At 46.8% G+C, this 13047-nt stretch overlaps 1 protein-coding gene across 3 annotated transcripts in view; it reads right to left on the reverse strand.

The window, feature by feature from the left end:
* PRKDC (protein kinase, DNA-activated, catalytic subunit) overlaps nt 1-13047 on the reverse strand; it is a 125928-nt gene that overhangs the window by 35729 nt on the left and 77152 nt on the right. For all 3 annotated transcript variants that reach the window (XM_032222951.1, XM_032222952.1, XM_032222953.1), the window contains exons 61-64: nt 12411-12542; nt 2658-2837; nt 2123-2334; nt 681-819 (exon numbers count right to left, since the gene is read on the reverse strand). In XM_032222951.1, coding sequence (XP_032078842.1) covers nt 681-819; nt 2123-2334; nt 2658-2837; nt 12411-12542 — 663 coding nt within the window. The remainder of the gene's footprint in view (nt 1-680; nt 820-2122; nt 2335-2657; nt 2838-12410; nt 12543-13047) is intronic.

Genomic DNA, 13047 nt, shown 5'->3' on the forward strand with positions numbered 1-13047 from the left:
TGGACCTAAATTTTAAAAAAGACACAAGATGGAAGGTATACAAATATTTGTTTTCAAGTTTTTTCGCTAATACAAAAATCTGGCTATATCTAATAGCATATCAATCATTGGAACAATTCTTTCAATAAGTGCCACATGGTGCTAATCAGGCTCAAACAGCAGCCTAACTGCATTTTGCCAGTCTACATTGCAATATTTAAGACATGAAATTACCAATAACACGGATCAGTATTGTTAATTTATCATGATTAGAGGAGTTAGGATAATGAAATTTGAGCAGAAAATGGGAAACAACATTAATCACTGAGTGTATCAGCCTTTATGAATTCTTGTTGTGGATTATTGTTTTAATAAAGGAGCTTCATTAGATGCCTCTGGAATTGTTTTGGGGTTGAATTATTTTAGTTAATAATTACTTTTAATTCAACTTCATCTCAAAGGTTATTCATCAATTGACCCACCTTTTAAACCATATTAATAACTACAAAACTGCATTTTAAAATCTTTATAAAATTCAGATAAGTTTATGCACAATTCAGTTTCCTTATTTTTCTTCAGGCACCAGTTATGCTGATGATACTTTGATTCTGAAAGGCTGTGTTTGCATTCTTAAGTGATATTTGATCTTTGTTTCCCCTTTATGTCCTTGAAAATGTGGTACTTTATAAACATAATTGTACCTCATCATACAGCTTAGCTGCCTCAGCATAATCACTTTTTGCTTCAGCTAACAAAGCATTGTGGGTATTTTCCTTTGTTCCAATTTTTCCACTAAAAATACCCCGGAGAACATCATAATCTCCAATAGATCGATAAAGCCTACACACATTTTGGGGGGAGAAAACTTCAAATTACTAAAATCATTCACAAATCAATGAAGTTCAGCTAATTTTCCAAAGACACAGATAAGGATAAACTTCACAGCTGATAAGTTCAAAGCTTTCTTTATTCATAACACTTGCATAATACATACTACCATCATCACCAGTTTGGTACCTTAGCTAGCAAATCCTTTTTGGTTTGATAAAAGTTTGATAATTGCCAGGATGAAGAACAGGTGATAGCTAGTAGGGGGAAAGCTGTTCTGAAAGATATGCAAATCAGTGCCTGACTTCAAGTTATAACCTCCACCCAATTATGTAACTTCATAGTAGCCAGTTTATTACAAATACAATCAAGTCGAAAATCACCCTTACTCCACATGCTTTTACTATTTTCTTCTATTTCATAAACCATTATCATTTTTTTAAATGTATGGATTGTGGGATTCTCTGTCAATCAATTCTAATTCAAGAAGCCAGTAGGCTCATTTGGCTCTTTCTCCCATTATTCAAGAGATTTAAACTATTTATCTTTTCATTTAATCTCAGGTTTAGTCAAGATGAAAATTTGCCACCACCACCACCACCACCATTATTAACTACCGAAAGCTAGGTACCCTGGGCAGAATCTGTTTTAATAATTTGCAACTAAGCTAGGTTCTCCAACCTGAATACGTGTGTCGCTTGGTGTGTCCACATAAAGTTTCATACTAAGGACCACTGAATCCTTTGAACCAAATTACAAGTTGGATACAGCCATGGTTGAACTAACTGTCTTTGCCTATTGTATCTGCTGCCCATGAATTTCTGACCTTGGGTTCAATGAATAGAGGATAAATAGTAAATTAAACATGGTGTCAAATAACATTCTAAAGCTTTTAGTCACATCTTGGATGCAGATTCTCCATATCTTTAATTTTTTCTTTGTAATAGTTAGTAAAAGGCTTAGTATTTTGACTGTATTTCAAAGTCTGTTTTTGCAGTAAGGCTTCTAATACAGTGCCACTTCTTAAAAATGGATAATTCAAGGTATGCTTTATAAATGGCTACTTGTATACAGATTCTTTATCATTTAATTAAAATCAAAGAGACAGAAATTATAAATTCAAAAGTAAAAGGTGGTCCAAAATTCTGACAATACACAACCAAAGTTATCACCATTATATTAATTCCATTCATTTCAATATTAATTTTTACCCATTTTTTAATATTGAAATGAATGGAATTAATATAATGAAATGTATTTCCCATTTAAGGGAAAAATCTACAAACTTTTTCTTTCTCAAGGAAAGAAACCTTACCTAGCAAGTTCAATCCACCTGGTCACATCAGGTGACAGTTCTGTCTTTCCACGCATTCTTTTGGAGGGAGGCTGCTGCTCCACTGGAGAAAGGTGAACCAAAGCTTGTTCAAGAAGGAGGATGCCCACTGGTTGCTGTAAACTTGCTAAACAACTAGTACTTACACCGTAATAATTGAGCTCTAACAACTCTTCGTGCAGATAAGTCATCTCCTGTTATAACAAATAAACACTTGATGAAGTTGATTGCATTCTGAGAATGGAGTAATATTGAGTTACAGTCACCGTTATTAATTACTGAAGTTTTTAGAAAGAGATCTAAATACTTTACTTAAGTTTTGTGCCTCCCTGGTTTTCTAGCACTACCCATCTATTAAGTTAATAATACAATAATAGTGCCTGTTGTGTGTGAGAGAGAGTGAGAGTGTGAGAGAGTGAGAGTGAGTGAGTGAGTGAGAGAGAGATTTTCATACTACCCATAAGTATAAAAAAAGAACTAAGAAATAAATTCACAGATATAATATTAAATGTCATACCAGGATGCAAGCTATGAATGGTGGGAAATACAACACACTTGTGGTTAAAAAGTGATTGAAGTCATGCAACAGTTGCTGGATGATATTATTTCTTTCAGCCAGAGGCTTGGATTTTTTCATTTCTTCCAGAATTCCACTAAACAAGCTGCTGAAGAGTTGTTTAGCCAGTGTGGGATCTTTCTGTAAATTGCAGACATATAAATGATATGATTGCTTACAACAGTCTGCAAAAGTATTGTCACAGTGTAAACAATATGCTCACTAGAGTAGATAATGTACTGTTTCAAATTGGATAAATTTCTACATTATAACCAAAATTACACCTTTTAAAATGTTGTAGGAAATATTAGATAATAACTAGTAGGTTTTATGGAATCATAATAAACAATTTGTGAGTTCTTGTAAAAGGTATGTTTTAAAAGGTGACAAATACTGAAACAAATTGCAATGAAACTTGTGAAACACAATGGAATAAGAATGCATTTACAAGTTACACAAAACATATTGTTTCTGCACTTTAAACTGGAGATTACGATTGCCTGTGAACTCAATGAAAAACCTAAAGTAAAAGAACCAAATGAATTACGTGATATAAATAAATATGAATTTGCTGTCTTTCATGTTATAGGCCAATGGGCGAAAATATAATTCCCACGGGACTGCTTAACAGAGCAAACAAGAGCATCATTTTCTGTATATTGCTTACTACCACTCTGTGAAGGACCTGAGGTTTAATCATCTTCAGAATCCATGAATCCTATAATGATGATTTAAAACGACTGTTGACTTACTTCTATGTGTGCTGCATGGGTTAACTTTGTCCATTAGCCTAGAGACTGAGTTATGTAAATGTTGACCATGCCTCCTCTGACTGGATGGATCAAGTTTTGTACGAAGTCAGCCGGTTAACGATGTGTAGCAATGTCAATGATGGCCGTAGCCAAAACAAGTCTTAATAGTCACGTCCAGAGTAAAGGCAAGTCAGTAATCAGATAAGGATCAGTCATCGAGTCAGAGTCATGAGATAGCCGTGGCCAGCCGAAGCTGCGGGCGGATTTGGATTCCCCTCGCAGCACACATAGAAGGACTGTTCAGGTAAGTCAACGGTTGTTATCCTGTGTGCTGCTTGGGGAATCCAAGCATGGGACATGCCAAAGCAATTAAGAGTCAGGGCGGGAGCTAGGCTGGTCAGGGTGTCCCGGAGAAGACACCACCCTTTGCAACCCTCGCCGCCCAAAGGAAGCCTCAGCTGAGGGAAACACGTCAACCTTGTAATGTCGAATAAATGGTGATGGCGACGACCAGGTAGCCGCCCTGCAAATCTCCTCCACTGAGGCTTGTGTAGCCCAGGCCGCTGTGGTAGCTGCACTCCTGGTAGAATGAGGAGTAATGCACCGGAGAACCGGTCGGGATTGGCTGTCATAAGCAAGAGCGATGCACGCCTTCAACCATCGACCGATGGTATCGGAAGACACCTTCTGTCCCATGAATGATGGTTGAAAGGATACGAAAAGTGCTTCCGACCGTCTGAAAGATGCAGTGCGCTTCACATAGCGCCGAAGAGTCCTGCACACATCCAGGTGGTGCCACTGGCGTTCCTGCGGATGGGAAGGGTGGGGGCAGAAATCCGGGAGGATGAGCTCCTGAGCCCTGTGGAATAACGTGTTGACTTTTGGGAGGAAGGCCGGATCCAAGTGAAGGACGACTCTGTTGGGATGGAATATGCAGAGGTCCACGTGAACTGAAAGCGCCGCCAACTCAGACACCCTCTTGGCCGATGTGATGGCCACCAAAAACACAGTCTTAAGAGTCAGCAACCGAAGGCTGATGGAGTTAACAGGCTCGAATGGAAAGGCCGTAAGAGCCCTGAGCACCAAGGTCGTCCCAAGTAGGGTAGCGATGCACGGTCTGAGGTCTGAGATTAGCTGCACCTTTCAAAAAGGATTTGACCCATGAGTGGTGAGACAATGAATAGCCCTGGCCGCCCCCAATCACCGTGGCCAAGGCCGCGACCTGCCAGCAAAGAGTGTTGGGTGCTAAGCCCTTGTCAAGTCCCATTTGCAAGAAGTCCAAGACTTGGGGCACCGAAGCCTTGATAGGGTCAGCTCCGGTGCGGCGGCTCACCTGCAGAAGGCCTGCCAGGTGGCCTTGTATATATGAGTAGTAAATGGGCAACGGGCCACTTGAATAGTGTCAATAACCTTACTTGAGTAATGTAGTCCGGTTAGAATAGCCCGCTCACGTGCCACACGGCTAACTGTAGGAGCTGGGGGTTCGGGTGGATGAGAGCCCCCTGGTTGAGCTGGATCTGGTTGTCCGGAATCCTCTACGGGCGCGAGACCGACAGGTGTACGAGGTCTGCATACCAGGGACGCCGGGACCACATCAGGGCCACCAATAGAACTTCCGCCTGCTCCATCAGGATCTTTTGAATGACCAGCGGGAGGATCGGGAGGGGTGAGAAGGCATAAAGAAGGCCGCCCGGCCATGGACTGCGTAGAGCATCCACCCTTTCCGCCCCGGGAGTCTCGTACCTGGTGTAAAATCGCGGTAGTTGTGAGTTGTGAGGCTGTGCAAACAGGTCCACCTCGGGTTGGCCGAACCGACGAGAGAGCTCCTGGAATAGATCGGGGTGGTGTTGCCACTCCGCTTGATCCACTGTGGCTCTGTCTTGATCTGGGAATGGTTGGTGTGTGCCCTCTGAAAGGGAAGCAGGAACCATTGAAGCGGGCGTGCATGGAACCTGGCCCAGGGAACAATGTTTATGCAGGAAATCATTTTCCCAAGTAATTGGGAAAGCGTTGCCAGTGGTAAGAGTCTCTGAGATAATACCTGATTCGGCTGGTGGTGGATGCTCTGTCGCCTTTCCGGAGACAGGGAGACTTCACACGTTTCGGAATTGATGATGGTCCCCAGGTGGAGCAATGACGTGGTGGGCTGCAGGTGACTCTTGGGGAGGTTCAGGACGAACCCGTGCCTCTGTAGTGAGTCCATTGTTACCTGTAGATCCCGTAGGGCCTGGTTCCGAGATGGAGACAAGACCAAGGTGTCGCCTAAGTAACAATTCACATGAATCAGAACTGAGCGAAGTGACGCCGCTACGGCAGCCAGGAGCTTGGTAAATGTTCGAGGGGCCGATGACAGCCGAAGGGCAAGGCCCAGTATTGAAAGTGTTGGCCAGCGAAATGAAAGCATAGAAACCTCTGATGTGCCGGATGGATGGGCACGTAGAGATACGCCTCCTTGATATCGACTGATGTTATCATGTCGCCCTGGCGGATGGATGCCAAGATGCTTTTGAGGGATTGCATCTTGAATTTTTGATACTTGATGTACAGATTGAGCCTTTTCAAATCTAGGATGGACCGCCATCCCCCCGAGCTTTTGGGCACTAGGAATAAGATGGAATAAAAACTCTAGCCCCTCCTGACCCTTTGGCACCTGCTCTATGGCGTTGATGGAGATAAGGTGTTGAATCTCGGTGTCCATGAGACGCCTTTTTACTGGGCACCAGAGTACAGGGCACTTGATGAATTGCCTCGGGGGGATGGAGAGAAATTCTAGAGTAAGGCCCAGCCTCACGACTTGAAGGGCCCAGGCGTCGGATGTGGTCTCCACCCACTGATGAGCGAAGGTCAGGAGACGCCCGCCAATGGGTTCCTCCCCCTGTGAGTCACTGGTACCTCCAAAAGGACCGGTTGCCAGCACCACGAAATGGCCTTCTGGCCTGGGATTGTGCCTGGTTCTGCTGGCAGCCCCTATCCCTGGCTCCCGTCCGATCCTGGTCATGGTCTTGCGGTTGGGTAAAGGCCCTGTTATAGTGGGGAACATAAGGGGCGGCAGTGAACCCTGAATTTCTGGCCCGAAAGGATTGGCGCCTATTATAGGGCTGCTGTCTCCTGTTGGGGTGCCCACTTGTGGAAGGGAGGACCTTACCTTTATCTCTAGTCTCAATGAGGATTGGATCTAGGACAGATCCGAACAAGGCCCCACCTTTGAAAGGCGTAGAGGCAAGGCGCCACTTGGATTTAACGTCAGCTTGCCAATGGCGAAGCCATAGCAAACATCGGGACGCCACATTGGAAACGACAGCCCGACATGCAAATTCTGCTGTGTTAAGGGTGGCATCTGCAGAAAATTCCAGAGCTGCCATTAATTTGGTAATATCTTGGTGAAGGCGCATGTCTTCAGGGGCAAGCCTACCCTGCAACTGCCTGAGCCAGACCAAGGAAGTCCTATTAAAGAAGGACGCTGCAGTAGCGGCATGTAAGGCCCAGGCCGCAGCCTGATGGGTCTTACGAATGACTGACTCGGCTTTACGGTCCTCCGCCTTCAAGCCTTTAGAAATCTCTGATGGAATTAAAGCTGGGGAAGCTAGGGCAGCAACAGGTGGATCCACAGTTGGAAACTGTAGAATACCTTCTAATTCTGGAGTGGAGGTGTACAATTTCTTATCCGAGAGTCTCTAGTACCTCGTAGGATCCCTGCTCCGGAGCTTGTCGGGTGTGAGTCCCTGCTGGTGAAGTTGGACCTCAAGGGTCAAGTGGGTTTGCTGTTAACGTACCTGCCTCCCAACAGCGTTGCAGCAGCCCTCCTCTCGCTCCTCGAGTCAGTAGCCGAGCTGGCAGTTGAGTTCCCCAGGCTTATGGTTCTGGGGGACTTCAATTTGCCTACGCTCGGTGAACACTCTGATGGAGCGCAGGAGTTCATGGCTTCCATGACAGCCATGGGCTTGACCCAGGTAATTCGGGGCCCAATCCATTCAGCGGGTCACACGCTCGACCTCGTATTTCTCTCGGAGCAGTGGACTTGTGATCTTGGTCTGAGGGGCAGTGAGATCATACCCCTGTCGTGGTCAGACCATTGCCTACTGAGGCTTGACTTTCGGAGGCCAAACCTCCACTGTAGGGAGGAGGAACCGACCAGGTGGTTCCGCCCCAGGCGACTTATGGACCCCTTGAGGTTCCAGACGGAGCTTGGGGTTATTCCTGATACTCTCGCCCACAGTCCGGTGGAGACTCTGGTTGCTGTCTGGAACTCGGCAGCGACGGAGTCCCTTGACCGGATTGCGCCACTACAGCCGCTCCGAGGCTGTGGATCCAGGAGGCCCCCTTGGTTCACCGAGGAACTCCGGGAGAGGAAGCGCTGGAAGAGACGCCTAGAGCACTTGTGGAGATCCAACAAATCCGAATCGAGCCGAGCACTTCTAACATCGTGCATCAAGGACTACATCAGGGCAATTAGGACGGCAAAAAGAACTTATATTGCCACCTTGATCGCCTCCGCTGAGTTGCGCCCAGCCGCCCTGTTTAGGATAACCCGTTCCCTCCTAAATAGGAGGGATACGGGGGATCCCCTACAGGGTAGGGCTGAGGATTACGTCCAGTTTCTAGCGGACAAAGTTGCTCGGTTTCGGTTGGAGTTGGACTCCGATTCTGCAGATCCAGCCGAGGCACAAGGGGATAATCTGGTAGACCATCGCTGGGTTGAGTTTCAGGATGTTGCCCTTGGGGACGTGGACAAGGCCATGAGAGCTGTGAGTGCCTCCACATGTGTACTGGACCCGTGCCCCTCCTGGCTGGTTGCTAACAGCAAAGAGGTGACACGGGGCTGGATCCAGGCGGTTGTTACCGCCTCCCTTCGGGAGGGGGTCTTTCCCCCCGCACTTAAAGCGGCGGTGGTGAGACCCCTCCTGAAGAAACCATCTTTGGATCCAGCCGTTCTTAACAATTACCGTCCAGTCTCCAACCTCCCCTTTGTGGGGAAGGTTGTTGAGAAGGTGGTGGCCTTTCAGCTCCAGCGGTCCTTGGAGGAAGCTAGCTATCTTGACCCATTCGAGTCCGGCTTCAGGCCTGGCTACAGCACAGAAACCGCTTTGGTCGCATTGACCGATGACCTTTGGAGAGCCAGGGATGGAGGCTATGCCTCCATCCTGGTTCTCCTTGACCTCTCAGCGGCTTTCGATACCATCGACCATGGTATCCTTCTGCGACGACTGCGAGAGGTGGGGGTGGGAGGCACTGTTTTGCAGTGGTTCTCCTCTTACCTCTCGGACAGGTCGCAGTCGGTGTTAGTTGGAGGGCAGAGATCAACCCCTAGGTCCCTAACATATGGGGTGCCGCAGGGTTCGGTCTTGTCCCCCCTACTTTTCAACATCTACATGAAACCGCTGGGCGAGATCATTCGGCGGCACGGGATAAAATACCACCAGTATGCAGACGATACTCAGTTGTATCTGTCCGCCCCGTGCCAACTCAATGAAGCGGTGGACGTGATGAACCAGGGACTTGAAGCTGTTAGGGACTGGATGAGGGCTAACAAACTCGTGCTCAACCCAGATAAGACCGAGTGGCTGTTGTGTTTCCCTCCCACCAATTTGGCAAGTATTCCATCTCTCAGGCTGGGGGGGTCAAACATTACACCCCTCAGACAGGGTCCGCAACTTGGGAGTCCTCCTGGACCCACAGCTGACTTTTGAACACCATTTGTCAGCTGTGACCAGGGGGGCATTTGCCCAGGTTCGCCTGGTGCACCAGTTGCGCCCCTACCTGAACCGGGAGGCTCTCACAACAGTCACTCGTACCCTTGTGACCTCTAGGCTGGAGTACTGCAATGTGCTCTACATGGGGCTGCCCTTGAGGAGTATTCGGCGACTTCAGCTAGTCCAGAATGCAGCTGCGCGAGCGATTGTGGGTGCACCTTGCTTCACCCACATAACACCTATCTTCCGCGAGCTGCACTGGCTACCTGTCGATCTCCAGATACGCTTCAAGGTGCTACTTGTCACCCATAAAGCCCTCCATGGTAGTGGATCTGGGTACTTGAGAGACCGCCTACTGCCAATTACCTCCACACGACCTATTAGATCTCATCGATTAGGCCTCCTCTGAGTTCCATCTGCTGGTCAATGCCGACTGGCAACCACGCAGAGGAGAGCCTTCTCGGTGGTAGCTCCGACCCTATGGAATGATCTCCCCGTGGAGATTTGTACCCTCACCACCCTCCAGACCTTCCGCACAGCCCTCAGAATCTGGCTATCCCGTCAGGCCTGGGGCTAAGATTGTAACCCGCCCGAATGGTATGAATGTTGTGTTTTAATTATGTATTGTCTTATATGTAAAAAGTCTGTTTTCCCCCCTTTCCTTTTGGATTGTGAGCCGCCCTGAGTCCCCCCAGGGAAAAGGGCGGCATATAAATAAACTTCCAAATTCCAAAATTCCAAAATCCCCATTGCTGGGTGGGGTAACCACATTCGGTTGATCCCACTGCTTTTGAACAAGATCTAGAAACAGCTTGGGGGAGTAGATAACCTCCTGCTGGGAGACCTGTTCAGCAAAAAGGCGTTCAGTTGCATCCAGACCAACTGCAGTGCTATCCTTAGAGGCTGCCTCCCCCATATGAGTAGTGGTCTTCGTCATACAATAAAGATTTAAATAAAGTGGGGCGAAATAATCCAGAAGAATTAGGCTGATCGAAACTCGGTCCCTCATCATCAGAAAAATCCCTGTCTATTACCTCACCTTCCTCCACTAAGGCCGAATCCTCACTATAAACTGATGGCAGAGGCGAAGGTGGGCCTGTCTGAGGAATTGACAAATCCCCTTGTATGGTCTGAGGATCAGGACCAGTCTGGGCACCAGTGGCCATTGGGACCTGGGCTCTACGATGCATCTCCGCATTCACACCCTTAGAAATAGCTGCAGCAAGTAACTGGTAAATATCAGGGGGAAGGCCCAAATCCTGGCCTTCCACCGGTCTGAGGCCTGCAGCGGTAGGGGTAAATGTAGCAGAGGGCCCGGCACGTGGCACAGTGTAGGCCAAAGCTGCACTCGCCTCCGATAGAACCGGAAGTGATTGGGGCCCCAATACCCCCTCCTCGGAAGTAGATGCCCTGGGCAGTTGAATATCAGGGGACCACCCTTGGTGTTCTGTAGGGCGCATTGGAGGCCCGGTGCAGAAGGAGCACCAGAGGAGAAATGCCAGTCCCCCCAGAGGTGTTAGTCGCTGCATTGGATATGTCCCTACGGACTTATCCAGAGCTGTGGATGAGGCCTAGGGCTTCTGGCTGGAGGCCCTGGTAACGGCCCTACCGGGCCTTGGGCTAGTCCCCTCCTCACCAGGGGAATGGGATTCACTTGCTGGCTCCACAATACCACCGCAGATGGATTGATCAGCCATTGTGATAGTAAGAATTGAAAGGGCTCAACCTCACAACAGTAAACTGCCACGAATTTGCACCACCACACAAAGGCACTGCGTGGAAAAGACGAGCTGCGCAGGGTCGATCTCCTCACCAAGCCGGCAAGCTGAAAGTGAGGGAAAAGGGAGGACCGTAGGCGTAACGCTGCTGCTTGGGCGCAAAATGCACGCCCAGCCTCCTCTGACCGTTTCTGAGCGCGCGCGCAAAAATCTCCGTCCAAAATGCGACCGCGCTAGAAGCGCGAAATTCAAATCGCCGACTAACTGCCAATGTCCCTGGAAGCCTCCCAGCACTGCAACTACCCAGACGAGATCCGCAGCAGCTCTGAGAGGGAAGGGGCAATGGCGGTAATAAGTAACGGCCTGGGGATAGACCTTGCTGCTCAGGCAGGTCGCTCCCAATGTGAGACAGCGCGGGCGGCGAACCAACCCAGGACGCACCAATTAACAGGGCGGGGGGGAAGCGGCGAACCGATCCCACGCTTAAACTGCGGCGGTTGTATCCAGAGTGCATCTGCATCTGTGGCCCCACCGCCTCCGACTTTGCACGATCAATTCCACGCCAAAAAGGTCCGGGCTGACAGCAAACTGCCGCCTCTACCTTACGTTGCACAATAAATCAATTCAAACCATTCTCAGCGATCACTGTATCCAAGAAATAAGGGAGAATTTTGTCGATTAGTCTAGAGAAAATTGCTATACGTCTCTTCTGGCTGGACTGAGTTAAAAAACTGATCCATCCAGTCAGAGGAGGCGTGGTCAACATTTACATAACTCAGTCTCTAGGCTAATGGACAAAATTAACCCATGCTTGGATTCCCCAAGCAGCACACAGGAGAACAGTTAGGACTTCGGGCCTTTCCACAGAGAAATAGAAGGCCTGCCATACACAATTCTGTAGCTATTCTTGTCTTTGTACCCATTGTATTCTTTGGGGCAAAGGGGACATGTAAGAAAGAAGTCATTTTTTTGTCAAGATCAGATAAACCATCATAAAAACCAGTGTTTGGGTAAACTGCTCTTTTGACAAAACTGTCACAGAGCAGGACCTCTGAATGCCTGGAAGTTGGCAAGACTGGAACTGTAAAGGATCACCTATGCTTAAAGTATGACATTATTTGAATAGTCCAGCCTCTGGAGCATGTAAGAAGAAGAACACACTTCTGGTTACATTAAGTAACATTAAGCACTTTAAAAGGCCTCATAAGTTATACCATATTTTAAATTTGAAATGCCTCATTTTTAGCTTTGCTTCAGGGTCATTTGATACGGTGAGAAAACAACAATTTATTTTTCTAAATGCAATAAGCTAAAAAACCTGGAATCAAACTCTTCATACTGAATGATACACTAAGACGAAACAATTATAAACAAAATTTAAAGAAAAAAAATATTGTCTAGCACGTAAATTGGATTGACTCAATGCAATAATAGAAAAATACAGGGTCTTAGACAAAAATATCCAATTTAAACTTTTAGCATACTGCCCTTAAACTGCATTTACTAAAATTGCTTAACTCAGAGTTATTAAGAATCCTTGATAAAATAGCCTACCTGTGCCACAACCTGCAGGGGAGTAATTAGACTGCTATATTCAATCTGGATATCAGGGAGATCTCCTTGTCTGTATTTCCTGTACAAAGTGACCTGAGCATCATGCTTTATCTTCAGCTGGGTTTTTATTTCCTGCAACAATTTATCATTTTGTCACAAGTAGCAAAAACATTTGCACCTCACATAAGATCAGCCCTTCAAATTCCTAATTGTCTCTCGAATGCTGCCCTCTGACTAAAGGCGAGCTTCGGGAAAGTGGAGGCTAGAGTAAAGATGACCATACTCAACAATTGACTCCACCTTTTTCCTGCCCCTTGGCTTTGCCCCATTAACTCTAAGTGATTATTTTCAAGCAGCAGCACTCAAAATTCAAGAGATGATGACCAGTGTTATAAACTAAAATTAATGAGGACCTACCTTGCTATTTTAGAGCGTTGGGTAACTTAATACAGTCTTCCACATGCTGACCTTTTATTCTTTCTTACAGCCAATCTAATGCTTCTTTTAGATGCCAGTTTTTTATATATACTTGGGTTTTATTTTTAGCTTTTCATATTTTTAAAGATTATTTTTACTCTATGCTTTTTGAATGACTGTACTCACCCACCTAAGCTGGTCTACAACCATAATAAAATGT

The sequence above is a fragment of the Thamnophis elegans genome, chromosome 8, assembly GCF_009769535.1.
Source record: "Thamnophis elegans isolate rThaEle1 chromosome 8, rThaEle1.pri, whole genome shotgun sequence".
NCBI lineage: Eukaryota > Metazoa > Chordata > Lepidosauria > Squamata > Colubridae > Thamnophis > Thamnophis elegans.